This window comes from Neomonachus schauinslandi, chromosome 5 (genome assembly GCF_002201575.2).
Source record: "Neomonachus schauinslandi chromosome 5, ASM220157v2, whole genome shotgun sequence".
Classification (NCBI taxonomy): Eukaryota; Metazoa; Chordata; class Mammalia; order Carnivora; family Phocidae; genus Neomonachus; species Neomonachus schauinslandi.
In genome coordinates, this window is record NC_058407.1 from 3,691,213 (window position 1) to 3,708,396 (window position 17,184).

At 54.5% G+C, this 17,184-nt stretch overlaps 1 protein-coding gene across 1 annotated transcript in view; it reads left to right on the forward strand.

Moving 5' to 3' along the window:
• CELSR1 (cadherin EGF LAG seven-pass G-type receptor 1) overlaps positions 1–17,184 on the forward strand; it is a 137,913-nt gene that overhangs the window by 77,299 nt on the left and 43,430 nt on the right. Inside the window, exons 5-6 of the mRNA XM_044915313.1 lie at positions 1,000–1,115; positions 1,499–1,587. Of these exons, the coding sequence (XP_044771248.1) occupies positions 1,000–1,115; positions 1,499–1,587 (205 nt within the window). The remainder of the gene's footprint in view (positions 1–999; positions 1,116–1,498; positions 1,588–17,184) is intronic.

Genomic DNA, 17,184 nt, shown 5'->3' on the forward strand with positions numbered 1-17,184 from the left:
CTATGGGCCCTGTTTTGGGCTTCAGGATGCAGCAGTGAGAGTCATTCCCTCCCCTTAAGGATCCTAGGTTCTTTTTTTTTAAGATTTTATTTATTTGACACAGAGAGAGCGATAGAGAGCACAAGCAGAGGGAGCGGCAGGCAGAGGGAGAGGGAGAAGCAGGCTCTCCACTGAGCAAGGAGCCCGATGCAGGGCTCGATCCCAGGACTCTGGGATCGTGACCTGAGCCGAAGGCAGACGCTTAACCGACTGAGCCACCCAGGCACCCCTAGGATCATAGGTTCTTAAAAACAAATCAATAAGCAGTATAATTTCAGAAATAGACTGATGTGCTAGATTCGATGGAGGTGGGGGCATAGTGTGGATGAAATGAGTTATGGAAAGTGCAGTTTGAGTGTCTCCTGAGGGGTCTGCAGAGCCAGGGAAGATTGTTCCCAGCAGAAAGAGCAGCAGGTGCAGAGGCCCTGGGGCAGGGAGGCGTGTAGTGTTTGGGAAGAAAAGGACCTTGTGTGCTGGAGTCTGGTGGTGGAGACAAGGGACAGAGGCCCCGAGGTAGTCATCAACACAGCCTCCCTGCGTGGAAGGGGACTGCATGCCTGTGCCCTGGGGAGCATGAGTGGGGATCCGTTTCCAGGCACAGAAGATGCACTGGACGTTTTTCTGTTCAGACATCTCTAATTGGTTCAGTGGCTTTTAGGACACCGTTCAGATGTCATCTTTTCCAATTCTACAGGCCGTGGAAACCAGATTCCTCTGTGCAATCCTGTTTGCCGTTTGCAGAAAAGAACATTGCTAAGCAGGTTTTATGGGCTGTCAACTGCTGATGAGAAAAATGAGTGCCCGGGGACCAGAGTCTTCCCTGAGTGTGGCCCCCTGCTCTTGGCCGCTGCTGGCTGGGCGTGTCGTGTCTGGGCAGCCTCTTCCTTCTACAGCCGCCGCCTGCAGACCTTCCGAGCAGGGGTCGTTCGTTCTGTGATGTGCCTCTGCTTGGCCCCACAGGTTTGCCACCCGGGAGAGGAACGCCCTGCTGCTGTATAATGGCCGCTTCAACGAGAAGCACGACTTCATTGCCCTGGAGGTTGTGGGTGAGCAAGTGCAGCTCACCTTCTCGGCAGGTGGGCCCCCCCGGAAGGAGCAGCCCTCCGAGCCCCTCACGGGCACTTTGTCGGTGGGAACCACCCCGATCCCGGGCGGCGCCTTTAGCTGCGCTCACCCGCCAATCCCCGAATTCTACTAGGAATCCGTCCTGTTGGGGGCTGGGGGGCGAGGATCCAGAATGCACAGAGGTGCTCATTGTGGCGTTCTTTAGGACGCCGAAAACACGGAAGACAGCTCAGATTCCCCACATGGGGACTCACCATACATCCGTCGATTAAAAATATTTAAAAAGCCATTCACCGCGTTATCCGCGCTGTCGGAAGAGAGCGTTTATCCAGACTGTCTTATTCGTGGCCCACTAACGTGTGTTCTCTCTGGACCCCCTCCCCGCCGCCCGCAGGTGAGACTACAACCACAGTGACACCCCAGGTTCCCGGGGGCGTGAGTGACGGGCGCTGGCACTCGGTGCGGGTGCAATATTACAACAAGGTAGGACGGGGTGCCCCCCCACGCCTCCCGCCGGCCTGGCAGCTTTTCTGTCTCAAGTCATTTATACTCTGAAGTTTAAAAACGTCTACACTGGCTGGAAACGTGACTTAGGCAATGAGCATTTGTAGAGGGTCCGTGTGCTGGGTGGGGAGACTCAGGGACCCCCAGGGATCACCCCGCGGCGGGGAAGGCGTGGAAGGCATTCATGCATTGCGGCGGCCTTGGCTCGAGCTGTTACTGGTGGCTGTGATTCTAGGCCATTCGCACGTGACTCCAAAGCCAGAATTATCCGCTCTGACGTGGACGTGACCCGAGCAAGAGTCAGGAGGGTCTTGGAGGAAAGGCTGCGAAGGTGTGGGCAGTTTGGGTTTTGTTTTATTTTGCTGTGCACGGGCTCGTGAGGAAACAAGGTTTTCATCAGGATGTTCCACTTGCCCTCGCTGTGGTTTTTGCGAGCCAGTTTTCTCTATCCCGGGGCACTCCCGGGCCCCCCCACGGGGAGGTGAGGGACAACAGCCTGCTCCTAGGCACAGGTGGGGAGACGGTGCCCCTGTGTCCCGGAGGGTCAGGAACCGCCGAGGACAGGGCTGTGTCTCCGTAGTGTGGGGCACACTCACTCTGAGCTCAGCGACTGTTCTGTGTGCCTGGGTGCCAGTCTGCCCGCTTAGGCCCGGGGGCCCCCCAGAGCCCATGCTCTGTCAGGGAAGCAGAGAAGGCACACCTGTGACTTTTCCTTCCTGCTTAAGTGGGAGCCCACCTCCCCACGCCAGCTGAGGGCTTTCAGCTTTCCGACCGTGTCGGCCTTGGCACCCCCATCAGCGTGCCCGCACGTAGCATGTTCTGGAATCATCTGTGGATGGCCCAAGCAACTGTGTGTCACAGTTGAGCAGGGTCGGGTCCCCTGATGGGGTCACCCCTGCTTGGGCCGTCGCCTGCACGCAGGGAGCATCCACCAGGGGCCTGCCTGCTGGCAAATCCCCCTGTGGAGGCCCCCCCCCCCAGAATGTTCTGGAAGAGGGAGCCTCCTGCCAGGAGACGCACAGGGGTGCATCCCTGCAGCCCGCCGTTTCCGTTCCCAGGGCCAGCCTTTCAGCAGCGCTGAGCCGCTGAGCCAGACCCTCAGCGCAGGATTAGGCTGCTCCTTTCCTGGGGCTCAGCCACTTCCTCTCTTGCCTGAGGTTATTCCATGTATGTCTTAGGCCTCCGTGATGGGGTTTGCGGGTCACACTGTCAGGAAGCGTTCGGTGCACATCTGTCTCACGGGGGCAGGGCGGGGGGGAGCGTGTTGTTTCTATGTGATTCAGCGCCCCAGGCTCTTAACGTTTCCAGATGCAGTGACGTTCTTCGGCGTGGCCCGCTGCTGGGCAGGGCTCGGCAGGTTGCAGACACGTTGGCAGGGGCGGGAGGGCTGCTGGCCCCGAGGCAGGACACCCTCGGGGTAAGGGGTGAAGATGACTCAGGAAGTGGTCCCTCAGGGCTGGTGGCTCTGCCCTGTGGACCCTTGTTCTGTGGTCCATGCTGACTGTGGTCCTACCTGCCTGGGCCCCCTCGCCTGCGCTCTGCGTACGAGATATAATTCAGGGCAGTCCGGGAGGGAAGAATGGTGGAGAGTCAGAGGCCCCCTCTTGCATCACGCCCTGCGCTCTCCCACTGCCCGGCTCTCGCTCACATGCCCTCCCTGGCCTCCTGTTTCTCAAGGTGTGGTCTGCTCTGCATGTCTTGCATCCTGCGGGCGAACCTACAGGGGCCCCTGCAGACCCTCCCCAGGTCTGCCCGGGCTGTCTTATCAGGCAGGGTCCTCACAGGAAACAGGGAGCCCTCAAACAGGATGGTCTCAGTAGGGCTTATTCCCAAAACGGGGGGCAAGGCGTGGGGCGCCCACGGGGACTAGTGTGTGACCCTGGACGGTGGCAGCAGCAGGGCTGTGAGCACCTTCAGGTCTGGAGGAACAGGGGAGGGCAGAGCCCACAAAGGTAGAGTCGTGGAGAGAAGCCACTTACGTGGGGTAGTGACCTTCCGCGGAGGCACTCCTGGTGGCTCACCCTGCCCTCCCTCTGATCTCCTGTTGGGCTCCCACTGGCCAAAGCCAGCCAGAAGCCAGATGCGGTGAACCCTTGATGAGGTCCATATGGCTCGGCCTCCCGTGCAGGGAGCAGGCCAAAGTCCATTTACTTTTTCTCTGCTTAATAACGTTGTAGACGAGAGGGTCTGTTGGTATCATTTGCCTTCCACGAAGGGAAGACGCAGGAGAGCTGGGCTTTTTCCTGGGAAGGTGTTTTTGAAAGCAGACACTTTGCACAAACATGTTGGACTTTGTCAAGCGCGGCAGAGCCCCTCCCATGCCCCCCTGCTGAGGTTTGGGGCTGATCTGGAGGATTTGTGATCTGACTCTGTCGCAGATGTGCATTTTTTCTGAGGCTATTTTGCAGGATAAACATTTGCATCACCAACGTGCAGAAGCGTGAGCGTACCTGATGGGGAAGGTTATGCCTTTCCCACTTGGAACTCAGGCTTGGTCGCAGGGCGGCCGGGGGATGGGGAGAAGCACGCTCCCTATGGAAACGGCTCTCATGTGGGCATCTCGTCTCTTTGCTCTTCCTGGAGAGAACTCTGTGAAAGGGGGTCTCTCACTTCCTGAGCACCTGCTCTGTGCCTGGGGCTGCTCTCATGCTGGGCATCTGCAGGGGTCCTGTGGAGGCCCCTCGCTTTGCTCCAGCATCTCTCAGCCCGGGGCTGGGGGCATAGACACGTCATCAAGGGGATGTTTAGTAAGATCCTGGGGAAACACGGATGGCTCGTGTCTCCCTCTCCCGTGGCATCGGGGAGTGTCTGCCCGCGCCAGCTGTGCCCACTGGGAGTCTGCAGGGCGACTTCCCGGCCGCTGGGCAGACACGGACCTTGCAGGGCATGGGGCTCGGAGAGAGGGGGCTGCTGGAGGTGGTGTGTGAGGCAGGGCCACATCGGCTGGGGATTTGGATGTTGGGCGAGGAAGGAACTTAGGAGGAAGTGAGGTGTGTTAGGAGGTGTCTCCACCTCGGCACTGTTGACACCTCTCAGTGGTGGCTCATTCTTTGTTCCGCGGGCCTGTAGGGTGCTGAGCAGTGTCCCTGGCTTCTGTCTGTTAGCGCCAGCAGCACCCCCCAGTTGTGACAACCAGAATTATCTCCCATCGTTGTCATGTGTCCCCAGAGGCCTCAGCAGGGGACACTGCTGCTTTGACCGGCCACACGTGCCTGGACGAGGTGGTAGAGCCCCTCGTGGCTGGGCTGGCTGCGTGAGCCTTGGTGGGCTTGGCCTCTTCGGGCTCAGGGCCATTCTGGGATGATGTGCGCTGCCTTTGGTAAGCGCTGGAAATGTTTTCATAAAGACAGGAGAGGTCCGGCTAAGGCTGAATGGAAACTCTCCCCTCCAGCATCAGTGTCCTCTGCTTCTAATAGGGCGGAACATCCAAATGCCTGAGGTTTCCATGACCTTGGGGAAAGGGGCCACCCAGAGCAGGGGTCATTTGGAACTACTCTGCCCAGCCACACTTCAGAGCCTGTGTTTCTTCAAGTCACTCCTAACCTTGTGGGTCTGACCTCACATTAGAACACCAGGTGTCCTGAGGGAAGTGGGTGATGTGCGGGCCAGTGCAGAATAATGGCCCCACACGCCGCACTCTGGGGTCGGACGGGGGAGGGGGGTCTCCCTCTGCTTTGCTGAATGTTCCAGAAAACTCAAGGGCTTCAGAGTGATAGGCGTGTACTTCTTTCCAAAACTGTGCAAATGGCAGCATTTGTAATTGTTGTTTTTTATAGGCGGGGATGCATCGTTCTCTTGTTGAGCCCAGCCTACAGAAACTGAGGAGTTATTCAGTAGAAAGGAGGGTCGTTCATGCAGCACAATGTCAGCACGGCCATGAAAAGTGATGAGGTCGTGCTCTGTTTGCTGATGTGGAAAGATCTCTAAGAATGTTGTTCATCGGTTTAACAAGCACACTGAAGACCAGGTCGTAGACCGTACACTTTTTTTTTTTTTTAAATTTATTTATTTATTTGAGAGAGAGAGAGAGAGAGCGCATGCACGCAGGAGAGCATGAGCAGGGGGAGGGGCAGAGGGAGAGGGAGAGAGAGAGAATCCCAGGCAGACTCCCTGCTGAGCACAGAGCCCCACTCAGGGCTCAATCTCACAACCCTGAGATCATGACCTGAGCCAAAATCAAGAGTCGGATGCTTAACTGACTCAGCCACACAAGCACCCCGGACCATACACGTTTTAATTTCAAATTGCAAACTTTCAGAAAAGTTGCAAAATTAAAACAAGAACTCGTATTCCCTTTGCCCAGATGCCCAATTGTTGACATTTTTCCACTTTCGCTTTATTATTCTCTATCCCTCACCCCCCCCCCCACATGTATCCTCCTCCTATTGCACCTGCTGGTCTGAGCACCCTCAGTGGTCACACCTGTGTCCGGTGTCGTGGTGCTGAATGCTGGCTGTGTTCTAATTCCATCAAGCTCTCCACATGTATTGGTTGGTTTTCTGCTGTACAAGGAGTTCTCTCTTCTTTCTGTGTATTTATATTACTGTGGTTTCACAAATTCCTGTTTTATTCAATGGACCATAATCTATTGCTTTCTTTTTTTTTTTTTTAAAGATTTTATTTATTTATTTGACAGAGAGACAAAGAGAGACACAGTGAGAGGGGGAACATAAGCAGGGAGAGGGAGAGGGAGAAGCAGGCTTCCCGCAGAGCAGGGAGCCCGATGCGGGGCTCAATCCCAGGACCCTGGGATCATGACCTGAGCCGAAGGCACCCGCTTAATGACTGAGCCACCCAGGTGCCCCTATTGCTTTCATTAATTTGATGTTCAGATTGTTTCCTGTTTGGCCCATATCTCAGATTTGGCTAAAGGGTGTAAGTGCTAGCCGTATATAGCTCTGGCCTTTTGGCACCCCCATTGTTTTTATTAGCAGTCCTTTGCTTTTTGGCAGAAAAAGATATTCCAGGCTTATTTTGTACTTTTTCTGCCCCAGCCCTGGAATCAGTCATTTACTCACAGAACTCTGGATTCTTTTTGCAAAGAATGGCATTTAGAAAACAAAATCCGGGTGCCAAGCGTTCTTGCCGCTGCTGGGGCGTCTCAGTCACCGTCTCACTCACCTTCTCACTCACCAGGCAGAACTAGAACATGTATGTGTGTGTAGGTGTGTATGCACAGACATGTACGTGCATTCCGAAGTTCCTATTTGTTTTGTCCCTACTTCTTGAAGTCCTTGAATTCCATCCCAACACGACAGAGTCAATCTAGTTTTTCCTGTTTCATGTTTGTAACTCTTTTCTCTCAGTGAGAAACCTGTTCCCATTATCCTTAATATGGTTATTTATTTTCTCACTCCACTGTTATGTAAACGACGTGCTGACCCACTGAGCCACTGGCTTGCAAGCTGCTCCCTCCTTGGGCCTGACTCTACCACTGACTCCAGCAGGTGCTAGGAACAAGGGCCTTTAACAGAGATTTGGCTGATGTAGTAAATTATTGAGAAAATAGAGGAAGGAAAGAAGGAAGGGAGTTTGCTTAAAATTTGTTATAAATTTAGAGGCAATGAAAATACAAAATACCAGAATACGTGTGATGTAGCTAAAGCATTGCCGAGAGGAAGAATCATAGCACTAAAAACACTATGAGGAAGAAAAGGAAAGTCTCAAATCAGTAATCTAAGCTTCCACCTTAAGAACTTCTAAAAATAAGAGCAAAATACACTCGAAGCAGGGAAGCAAAAGAAGGAAATAAAGATAAGAGTAGAAACCAGAGGAGTTGAAAACTGAAAAGTAATACAGAAAATCGATCAAATAAAGAGCTTTGGAAAGATCAACAACACTGGTAAACTTCTAGCAAGACTGAGGGAAAAAGAAAGACAACACAGTTCCCACTGTGAGGAATAAAACAGGACATCAGTACAGACCCTGCGGACACCGTGGGTAGCGGAGGAATTTCACACACAACCCTGCCTATGTGCATTTAAGGCCAGATGGAACGGTCCAATTTCTCAAAAACACAAGCCGCCACAACCCACCCAATATGCAATAAATAATTGAATGACCACATTGCTGTTAAGGAAATGGCATTTGTAATTTAAAAACTCCCTCAAATGAACTCTCCAGGCCCAGTTGGTATCAACTGGAGAATTCTGCCAAATGTTTAAAGAATGACATCAGGGGCTCCTGGGTGGCTCAGTCGTTAAGCGTCTGCCTTAGGCTCAGGTCATGATCCCAGGATCCTGGGATCGAGCCCCGCATCGGGCTCCCTACTCCGTGGGAAGCCTGCTTCTCCCTCTCCCACTCCCCCTGCTTGTGTTCCCTCTCTCGCTGTCTCTCTCTCTGTCAAATAAATAAATAAAATCTTTAAAAAAAAATAAAGAATGACATCAATTCTAAATGGTCCCTTCCAGAAAAATAGAAGAGGAGGGGATGCTTCCCAGGTCTCTGGGATGTTCGTAGTACCCTGATAGGAAAACCAGATGAAGATGGCACAGAAGAAGGAAACCAGAGGCTCGGGTCCCTCGTGACTCGGTGCAGCTCATGTCCCCACGGAGGTCTGCACACGGGTGTTCACGGCAGCCCCAGACTGGAAACAACCCAGTGGCCTTCGTGGGTGAATGGTGAGGCGGACTGTGGTGCGTCCCTCCCACAGAAGGTGGGCTGTGACTCAGGGTACTCGCGGCAGAGACATACGCCGAGTGACAAAAGCCGGCCTCGCCAGCTTATGTACCGATGATTCCATTTATAAAACATTCGTTAGGTGTCGAAAGGACAGAATTGGAGAAGAGATTAGTGGTTTTCCGGAGTCGAGGTGAGGGCAGGAGGGAAGCAGGCATGGCTGTGGGAGGACAGCAGGTGGGGTCCCAGGGGCGATGGAATGTTCTCTGTCCTGCCGTGTCGGTGTCCACACCACGCTCTAACACCTGTAACGCTCCTACCATTTTGCAGGATGTTTACCATTGGGGGAAACTGGGGAAGGGCACATGGCATCTCTGTTACTGTTGACAATCGCATGCACATCTAAAATGATCTCAAAATTAAAGGCTTCATTAGTGGAACTTTGCAAGATAGATAAATAGGTGCTGGCATATGCATATTTTTTTTCTGAGGGGTACCCTCCCCTGCCCCCCCAAGAAACCCCATATCCATCAACAGCATGTGTCAGAGACCTTCTGCTATAGGTCATAAACCACCCCAAAGTGTGGTGTATTAAAATGTCAGATATTTATTATTTCTTGGGATTCTGTGACAGAAGCATTGTGGCTTTTTGTTGTCAACAGTCTACCACGTGGTGGACGAGTCTGGGGAGAAAGATGATGAAAGGGACGTCTCTTGTGTTCATTTTGTACCTTTCTGTGATGTTTTTTGGGTCTTCTGTTTTCCCACGAGTGCGGCAGAAGTTACCTGGGTGATGGGGCTATGAACCAGGTTTTTTTAACGTTTAGGTAAACTTTTGCCCAGGACGTCAAGGCTTTGGGGGAAAGGAGGGGCCAGGCTGTTGTCCCTGCCTCGGCACCGGGGGTCACACCGGCTTTGCTTTGCCCACTGACACGGAGCCGCATGATTTACCGCTCGGCAGCTTCGCCCGGTTCAGCACGAGCCTCCGGTCCAGAGCGCGAGTGCTTTTGTCTCTCTCCCACCACATTTCCGCGGAGGCAGCCAGTTTCTCCAGGACTGGAATGGCCTCTGTTGCATCTGTGCCCGTGGGTAGTCCATAAATACGAACTGTCAGGGCTCTCGAGACCGAATCGGAGGGCCATGTCTGCCACCGCTTTATCCTGGGCCTGGAAGGTTCGGTGCCTCCCTGGGAACCCAACGGGCAGAGAGAAAAGCCTGATGAGCCGCCTCTGTGGGGGTCCGGGCCAGCAGTCCCCGAGAGAGGCGAGGGCCCCAGCCTGTGGGCGGCCCAGGGGCTGGAACTCACATGCTTCCTCTCCAAAACATGACCTCATCAGATGGTAGACGGTCACCTGGTGTGGAAACATAATTATTGCCTGGGACTCACGCAGCCCCACCCTGGGGCCTTTGTGTCCCACGGCCTGGTGTGGAAAGTCAGCCTCGGGCCTGGGCTCCCGGTCTGGCACTGGTCACTGTTCTGCACCTGCCGCCTGTTTCACACCCGCATCCCTCCCAGCTTTCCCGAGGGGCCCCTCCCCGCACCAGGCTCGCTGCCTTTCCTTGCCTCTGCCCCCACCCCCGGGGAATGAGGACATTTACTGACCAGGGTCCTCATGTCCACCCTTGGAGGAGGAAACCGAGGCCCAGAGAAAGGCCATGGGGGCCAGAGGTGGGCCGAGCCAGGGTCTAGTGGTTCTCGCCCACTCGTGGGCTCCGCGGATCCAAGGGCTACACGGATTCCCAGACCCTGGGGTTTGTGGGTGGCCTGGAGGAGCCAGGGGCCTGGGGGGTCTCTGTGCTGCTGTCCAGACTCTGGGGACTGAGAGGGGCCTGTTAGGGTCCCCGCGGGAGCAGGCAAGGCTTTGCAGGAGTGTGTGTGTGTATGGCGTGAGCACGTGTGCATGTGCATGCTAGTGAATGTGTGTACTCACACACGTGTGAGTACATGTGTGTAAGTGTGCACATCTCTTATAAGCCTTTCTCCCTTTGTCTAGGAGGCTTTTTTTTTTTTTTTTAAAGATTTTATTTATTTATTTGAGACAGAGAGAATGAGAGACAGAGAGCACGAGAGGGAGGAGGGTCAGAGGGAGCAGCAGACTCCCCGCCGAGCAGGGAGCCCGATGTGGGACTCGATCCCGGGACTCCAGGATCATGACCTGAGCCGAAGGCAGTCGCTTAACCAACTGAGCCACCCAGGCGCCCCTGTCTAGGAGGCTTTTTGAAAAGGTGACCGTGGCCTGTAAACCCGTGCAGGCAGGAGTGACTGTTGTTGCGAGGAGCTGTCTGTCCTCTCTGTCCTGGGAGGGGTGGGTTGAGCGCAGAGCCCACCTTGGCGGCCCCAGGAGCCCCTCCCAGGCGCTAGGGCCCTGTGCCTGGGACCCCGCGGGCTACTGCTCAGGGTACTCCCTGCCCCACCTCTCGTCCGGTGGGAAGTAGCCGACCGTCAGATCTGTAGACCCCACCAGTGGAGGGATGTGAGCTTCTCATCTGGTGCCTGAAGGTCCCCCCAGTTTGCGTCGAGTAAAGCCCCCAAGAGAAGGATCATTACCCCAGCTTTCCAAGAAGTTGCTGTTTAAACATCAGGAACCCCTATTTTGAGCCCCTCATTTGTCATTGGAGAAAAGACCCCCTCGGAGCAAATCTGCATAAACTCCCTGGTTCCCAGAAACCCGGGGAGCCTGCTGGCCGAGCTGGCCGCAGAGGGGGGACCTGACCCCCGCCAGTAAGGACGGCAATGGAGGCTCCTGGCCCCTCACAGACCCTGGGAGCTTTTGTCTGGTGAAGGGCCGGGCCGGTGAGGGGCTGGCACCATGCCCTGTGGATCTCGTCCAGAACAGAAGTTGTCCCCACGGAGATCACTGGGGCCTGCAGGAGATGCTTATTAGTATCCAGGGCTGAGCACACAGGCCTTCCAGCTCTTGGCCCCGATGGACCCCCGTCATATACGTCCACCAGAAGAGCACAGGGCCCCTGTTTTATCTGTGGCTGGGATCGTTTGTGAACTAGGCTTGGCCACCTAAGGGGTCGTTAGGTCCACCTTGGCCTGAGATTTTTTTTTTTTTAAGAAACTCTAGAGTGAGCACTTGGTTCTGACCCTTGTTGAAAATCTTCTCTTTTTAATGCCCCCAAACACGGAGCATCTGTTGGCACCGTACAGCATTTTCTGGGGCCGCTCTGGAGAAGAACAGGGGCTTCCCTGAAGACGCGGTTATGTGCAAGGTGCGAATTGCTCCTTTTTTCTTTAAAGACATAAAAAGAATTTTTTCTTTTTTAACTACAAGAAAATATTAGGACAGCAACAATACAGGGAGAACAGCCATTTGCACTTTTTTTTTTTCTGGCTTTTCATCCCATCTTTTTAGCAACCACACGGCAGCAGCAAGCCTTTGTGGGATGTTCCCCTCACGCCCGGGTGCAGTGCCAAGCCCTTCACATCCATTCTGCATTTCATCCTACAAGGGAGGTGCTATTTTTACCCATTTTACAGATGAGTGTGGCGGGCACGGAAGTCAGGTGACTTTGCTCTGTGGGGTCAGGATGTGAGCTCTTGGCCTCCGGGAGGCGATGCTCATCGGAGGCTGTGTACGTGCTGTCCCGTGCCCCCCGCCAGCCTTAAGCCCTCACGGCTGCGCCTCACGTTGGCGTGAGACCGGCTTCAGGCACTCTGCAAAGGGGCTCAGATCCACTTTTCTGTTTTGTTCCCAAAGGACCCTAAAGGTGGTAGCCATGAACTTTTCCAGTGTCTGGAAGAGGCCGCCCAGGCGCCAGGTGGTAAGCACGCTGCCCCCGGCCACGAGCGGGCGAGGGAGCCGGGAGCACCTGCCCGCTCCTCAGCCACACCTGTGCGCAGGGACTTGGCGTGTCTCCTGCGTGAGAATACGCAACTGTCTGCCTCACCTGGTGGCCAGCAAGTGGCCTTGCCTGAGGGCCCAGTCAGGCTGGCGGGCAGCCGTTTGCTCCTGCCCCCTAAGGGGGATGCTGTGTCCTCAGGACAGGTTTCTAATGTCTTTACAGAAAAACAATCAAGAAAGGTCTGGGCTTTTTTTATCCTTAATGTTAAGCTTGAGAAGTAAATACTTTTACAACTTAATTTTGAGGAGTTTCTACTGGCAACTGAGTTGACTTTTTACCCCAGCCACCTGACTGCAAATGCAGGTGACGTGGGACAAGGGAATGAGCCGTTGTCCAGAACCGTCTCCGGGCCTGGGCTGTGGGCACCAGCTCCACACGGAGGGAGGGGCAGCCGGGTTCTCGGTGAGCAAGCCATTTTGTCCTCATGGAGACACAGATTCGCGTGCCAAGTTCCGAAGACGCCTGGCCAGTTTCACGGCCTTGGGGAAGCCTGTCTAGTCCGTGTAGCTCTTGGGTTCCTCCCGTGTTTATTGTGTGGCAGATCCGGAGTGCAGGTGGGCCTGACATGCGTGGCGTCCATGCACTGAGTCTGATGTGGCCAAGCCTTGTTGTGGGATCCAGTATGAGCGGGCAGGTGGGGTTCCTGCAGCAGGGACTTGCTTTGGGGGGGATGGGGAAAGCAAGGCAAGTCGGGACGAGAAAAATCAAGTAGCCTGAGGTGCCTGGGGGGCTCTGTCAGTTAAGCATCTGCCTTCGGCTCAGGTCATGATCTCAGGGTGCTGGGATGGAGCCCCACGTCGGGTTCCCTGCTCAGCGGGGAGCCTGCTTCTCCCTCTCCCTCTGCTGTGCTCTCGCTCTCTGTGTCAAATAAATAAAATCTAAAAAAAAAAAAAGTAAAAGAAAAATCAAGTAGCCCAAGTGCCTCGAGAAGAATCAGAAGGGGTGAGGTGATAGCAAGTGGTTGGGCCTTGAGGTTAAACCCCCCATGTTCCCTAACCTATCTTTCCTATGTTCCTTCTCTTCCCCTCTCGTGTGTGGTGCTGGGGGTGAATCCCTGCAAATGAGGATGTAGACTCGTCAGCACCTCACTGTCCTGGGGTCCAAAGCACCTGTGTGCAGGCTTGCCTGGGGAACAGGGATCCTGCCTGGAGGGCAAGAGGGAGTCCACACCCACGTGGTACAGGTGGGGAAACTGAGGCTCAGAGAGAGTGGTTTCCAGCTAGACCGTGTCCTGCTACCTTCCTACCAGCGTGGGCACTCCATGCAGGCCCGATTTGGGCCTCCCGGGAGTCAGCATCTTGGTCCTGTGTTTGAGTTCCCCCAATGTCGCACTGGAGGCTCCTTAGGAATTTGGTGTGGATCCTGGAAGCACGTGTGCATCTGGATGTTACTCTCATGACCCCATCTTCCAATTTGCTTCAATGCCTGCTTCCCGGGGAGGGCTGGTCACCTCTGTGCCGGGACCGGCGGAGTCTGGCCCACGTTTCCTGCCCCTCGGGCCCTGTTCAGCAGACCCTCACGTCTGGTCTGAGCCTCACTGTGTGTGAGAAGTGACAGTTCGGTACATGTTCAAGGCTGCATTTTGACTCCTTATGACATTCCCAAAGTCCAGCCGTGTGTGAATTCTTTGATGTGAATTTTGGTTGATCATTTCTGACACAAAGCGTGAATCCATTTATTTCCCAAGACTTGCTGCTCCTGGTGTCTGGTTTCGAGGCACCCCCACGCTGCCTTCCCCCCGCATCCAGCGTTTGAAACCGAACCCCATCAGCCTCCCTGATGAGGAATTGTTTGCAGCAGGGTAAAAGGCTGTAGAAATGTGAGTACTTTGTAAGGACCAAACGCTTTTGTGCACACAAGAAAATCTCCACCAGCTGCTTGAGAGCATCTGAATGGAGGCACACGGGGAGGGTCTGCACGTAGAGAAGAAAATAAATTGAAGGAAAATAGAAAGGGACAGACCCTAAGTGATGACCTCTGAGGGACTTACGGAGAATCAGGAACCTGGATTTGCACAGAGTTGCAAAGCTTTTTCTTTCGGGTCCCCCCCAAAGCACATGGCAGCCCTCTTGGTTTTCTCACTTGGCGGCAGGGGTGAGCATGGTGGGGTCTGTCCTTGCTGGCCCCGCTCCACCTGCCCCGTGGCGGGCTCTGCTCAGGAGGGTTGCAGGCCTCACCATCTGCAGGCCCTGCTGGCTGGCTCATGCCTCTGGTTTTGCCTGCTTTGCCTGGACCCTGAGTGCCCGGGCCTGGCTGCTGCAGGCGTGGGGCCCCCCCGGGCCTGGCTGGCTCCCCGGCCAGGCAAGCCAAGCCCGAGGGAAAGAGAGGCAGGGACACCAGCCTTCGCCCTGCCTGTGTCCAGCCCCCTTCTAACGTGAGAATTGTTGCCACATGACCTCTTTACTTCCCGTGTCTTTTTCTTGGTGCAAAGGCGTGGCAGATGTTCACAGTTCCTAAGAGTATTAGAGACCGTTTGTTTTGTCTCGTTCTTTATCTTGTTCTGTGTGTCCATGCTGGCGGCGCTCCAGCGAGCGAGCTCTCTCTCATTCGCCCGTGCCAAGTCCCCGCATCTGCGCTCCGAATGAGCGGCTTAAACCGCTCTCTCTTCTTCAAACATGAGAGGTGGACACGCAGAGGTAAGCCGGGGGCTGCCACGGTCCTCCGATTTCTGCCCCGCGGGGGGTTCCTTCTACGCGCCGGCCGTGCGGGGGAAGACGCGCTTTGTCTTCCCTCGGCAAGAACACATGACCTGAGCCCAAATCCAGTGCACCTGCCCGTGCGTTCACCTCGCTTCTCCAACCTGACCCAGGCTGTTTGCGCGGCGACCCGCACACCTCCCACCCTGATGGAGAGCTTTCACTCTCTTCCCGCGTTTTATTGCTGGTGACGGTCTCGACACGAAGGCCTCGCGGTGCATTTTATCCCCACTTTCCGATCAAAATGGGAAGGAGCTTCCCAGCGGTTATCCAGTAGACTGTGGCCACGGGGGTCGAGGAGGGCGGATGCCCATCCAGACAACTGCAATTCACATCACGCAAAAGGAACCGTTGTAAAGTGAACAACTCTGCCATTTAGCGCATTCACAACATGGTGCAACCTTCTCCCCCATCTAGGTCAGAGATCTTTCCAGCACCCTAAGAGGAGACTCTGTACCCACTAGTGCTGCCTGCCAATCTACCCCTCACCCCAGGCCCCAAAACCACCAGTCTGCTTTCTGTCTATGGATCTGCGTTCCTGGACGTTTCACATAAATTGAATCCTGCAACACGGGACCTTTTGTATCCGGCTGCTTTCACTTAGCGTCACGTTCTGGAGGCTCATCCATACTGTGTCAGCTGTCGCCGCTCCATCCCTTTTAAAGGCTGGATCGTAATTCCGTGGAATGGAGAGGCCACATTTTGTTCACCATCCTTCTGCTCACGGACATTTGGGTGGTTTCCACCTTTTCGCTATCGAGAACGATGCTGCTGTGAACATCCGTGAGCAGGTTTTTGTGGGAGTCCCTGTTTTCAGCTTCTCGGGTTTGTTCCCAGCAGGGGAGCTGCCAGGTCCTGCCGTGACTCTTAGAGGATCCCCCCCGATGCGTCCCCAGGCCCCCGCGCATGCCTCTCCCCACACGTCCCTTGTGTTCTCCTGCTGCGGCTGACCACACGGTGGCTGTCGGCGCGTGAGGCGGGCGTGGCAAGTCGCTGTCCCGCGTGCTACGTGTTCTGGGGCAGCCTGAGAAGGGCTGGGACAGTGGGCTGCTCTGTGGGGCAGGGGTCCCCCCGGATACTTCACGGTGACTGTCCTGCTGGTCCTTTTCATTCCTCATCTGAGAATGTTGCTCTCTCGGCCAGAAGGGCTGTCGCTTGACCTGACCGCCCGTGGGTGCGGGGGCAGGAATCGAGAAGCGGGTGTTGGATGATGTTGAGCAGACACTGTGTGTTCTCCCGAAAGCCGACTGGCTGGTTTGATGATGTGTCGCTAGGCTCTGACGTCTGTCTTCACAGTGGGCTGTCTCCAGCCAGCAAGTGCTGCTCTCAATTCAAATGCTGGTTTCACGGGGGCCCTTGCCTCCCGTCCTCCCTCCCTCGCCGCAGTGCTTGGATCCCAGGACCCTGGCCCGTTGACTGCGAGCAGCAGTTTATAACAATTGCAGTCTTGCTAACAGCAGCTCTGCTTCATTAGAGCTTTCCAAGGGTAAACGCCGTTGACGTCTTCTGAGAAGGCTCCCACCCAGCCCCAAAAATGCAAATTATAAGTTGTAAAGATAATGCGGGGCTCGCATAGCCCGGGGGACGGTTCTTCCCCCAGGATGGCGCCTAGCACTTAGGTAGCCCATAATAGGCACTTGTACATGTTTTTCCAAAGCAGGCTGCAGTAACAGAGGGAGAAAACGGATGATTTTTTATACTCATCTAACTGTTGCTTAACCGAAGGTGAAATCTTTGAGGATATAGTTTATCAGATCTTGTGATCTCATCAGCTGATATAAAAGAAAACGAAGAAGATGATCCAGGAACCAGGGTACGGGGTCACGTGGTAAAAGCCTCCCTTGGATTTACCAAAGAAGGGTTCCCAGGAAAATCATGTGCCTTATATTAATGTCACTTTTGAAGTCCCTGTAACATAGAGAGGACAGGTATTCTAATATGAAATCCTTCTCTTGTGGGCAGAGAAACTGAGGTTCAGTGATGGGCCTTGTCCATTCAGATGGTTGGCCAAGAGGGAATGGAAGGCTCAGCTGAGGTCACCATGTACAGTGGTGTAGGCTGTGCACTGCACAATTCGGGGGGAGGGGGACACCACCAGGGTGAATGGGGTAGCCCCTGGCATCACACAGTTTGGCCACCTGGCTGAGCTCCTGTTACCAGCAGCTCCTTGTCCTGCCTTCCAGCCCAGTGTCCTCGATCGAGTGGATACTTCTTTACTCCTCTGAAAACCTGAAGATTTCTTTTTAAATGAATTGTGAAGTTGTTATTTCCCTATTAAAAAAGACATGGAGTTGATTTAATTAAAATTCTCTGTATTTTTACAACTCCCTGTTTCCAATACAATTATAAAGAAGCATAAAATTGCAGCATTTTTTAAACTCAGGCAGACCCCAGAGCTCTTGTGTGGGGG